General features: G+C 37.8%; 1 protein-coding gene across 2 annotated transcripts in view; it reads left to right on the forward strand.

Moving 5' to 3' along the window:
• LOC101864488 overlaps positions 1–1,616 on the forward strand; it is a 10,095-nt gene that overhangs the window by 5,133 nt on the left and 3,346 nt on the right. For both annotated transcript variants that reach the window (XM_005110500.2, XM_005110499.2), the window contains exon 2: positions 276–673. In XM_005110500.2, coding sequence (XP_005110557.1) covers positions 563–673 — 111 coding nt within the window. In that variant the 5' untranslated portion in view covers positions 276–562. The remainder of the gene's footprint in view (positions 1–275; positions 674–1,616) is intronic.

Here is a 1,616-nt window from a genome sequence, read left to right on the forward strand (position 1 = left end):
TGTGTGTGTGTGTGTGTGTGTGTGTGTGTGTGTGTGTGTGTGTGTGTGTGTATGTGTGTGTGTATGTGTGTGTGTTTTCTTTTCTTTACACCGCATCGTCATCAGTATAACAAACAGGCATAAAAATGTAATAGTATTATATTTTTGCAGGATGTAAATCCCCATTCAGTTTTTTTTTCAATTACACGTGTAGTATGTCGAGGGTTTATTTTTACGTCTTTGTATAATTCACACTTTTCTTAATCACACCTTTTTCTTTTTTTTTTAAATTTCAGAGCCCTGATGAAAATTTCGACTGAATGAGAAAAAAAATAAAAAAAATAACGTAGCAAATTGAGTCAGAAAGTGTCATAAACAGATTCATAATTTCCTCTCCCGAAATTTATTACTGGACTGACTCTCAGTCACGTTGCTGAACACTCTGAAACGTAATTGCTGACCCAGCTGAAGCATTCACGCAATAATCAGTGACGTCAGGCTTACGTAGTCCGCACCACTCAAGACCCACCACCGGGACAGTCCCTGCCTGTAACAGATAGAACAGAGTGCCCGTGACGTCACAATGTCCTGGGAAGACTTCATCTCCCACGTCCTGGCGACCACCAGCAAAGTGGACAAGATGGTCATCTACGATCTGAAGGGGCGGCCGGTGGCTGTCACGGAGGACATGGAGGTACATGACAATGTATATGTTAGGCATCGTGATGAAATCAGGCGCTCGTCAAAATTATGAAATCAAAGAAGTCTGCATTTTTATGGCCGTTAGGTAATGCTTTTCAAATTTTCAAATTTTCTTCTTTTTTTTTTTTTAACTCAACACCTTTTTATGCCCATTTAAAAACGCATTTATTAGTGGATTTTACTAAAAACGTTGATCAAAAGCACAAAAATATATAAATTTGCAGTTTCCAAAGACTCTCAAGCTTTAGAAGTAACCAAACTGTGGCAGCCATTTTCTCGCTAATTTTGCCTCTCAAACCAGGCGACCTCACCTTCAATTGCATATAATAATATTTCGACTTCTATTCAAGATAGATGGGTGTTTTCTTCGTCGAAAGCAAGACAAATGAACTAGCTTAAGATAATATAAATAGCTCCACTTGCCAAAAATTGACGAGCGCTTGATTCCACCACGTCATGACACATATTATTCGCTATCTCAGAATTACAAAGTTCTATCTGCTCAGTACCTAGTTTTTTTAAAGAAATATGACGTCAAAAATGTTGAGCTTCACAATATTATTTCAAGTTTTTTTTCGAATGCAGTTCTTTGAATATCTTGAGAACGACTCAGAATAATCTTAAGATTTTGATAGAGTAGATAAAGCATTTGATTTCTGATCTCTTTGTCTCAGTTACTCAAAGAGGTAAAAAATGTCAGATACAAGTTTGTAATTCTGTGGCTGCGTATTATTTTATTGTCGTAGTTGTTGTTCTGTTAGAAAGACGTATTTTTCTTATACTGAATAAAGACCACCAACATTTTCAGTTTTGTAATACAACAGCCCCCCTCCCAATCCATTTCCCTCTCTCCTGACCCGATTGTCTGTCTGTCTGTCTGTCTGTCTGTCTGTCTGTCTGTCTGTCTGTCTGTCTGTCTGTCTGTCTCTCTCTCT

Source organism: Aplysia californica, unplaced genomic scaffold (genome assembly GCF_000002075.1).
Source record: "Aplysia californica isolate F4 #8 unplaced genomic scaffold, AplCal3.0 scaffold00900, whole genome shotgun sequence".
In the NCBI taxonomy this organism is placed as follows: domain Eukaryota; kingdom Metazoa; phylum Mollusca; class Gastropoda; order Aplysiida; family Aplysiidae; genus Aplysia; species Aplysia californica.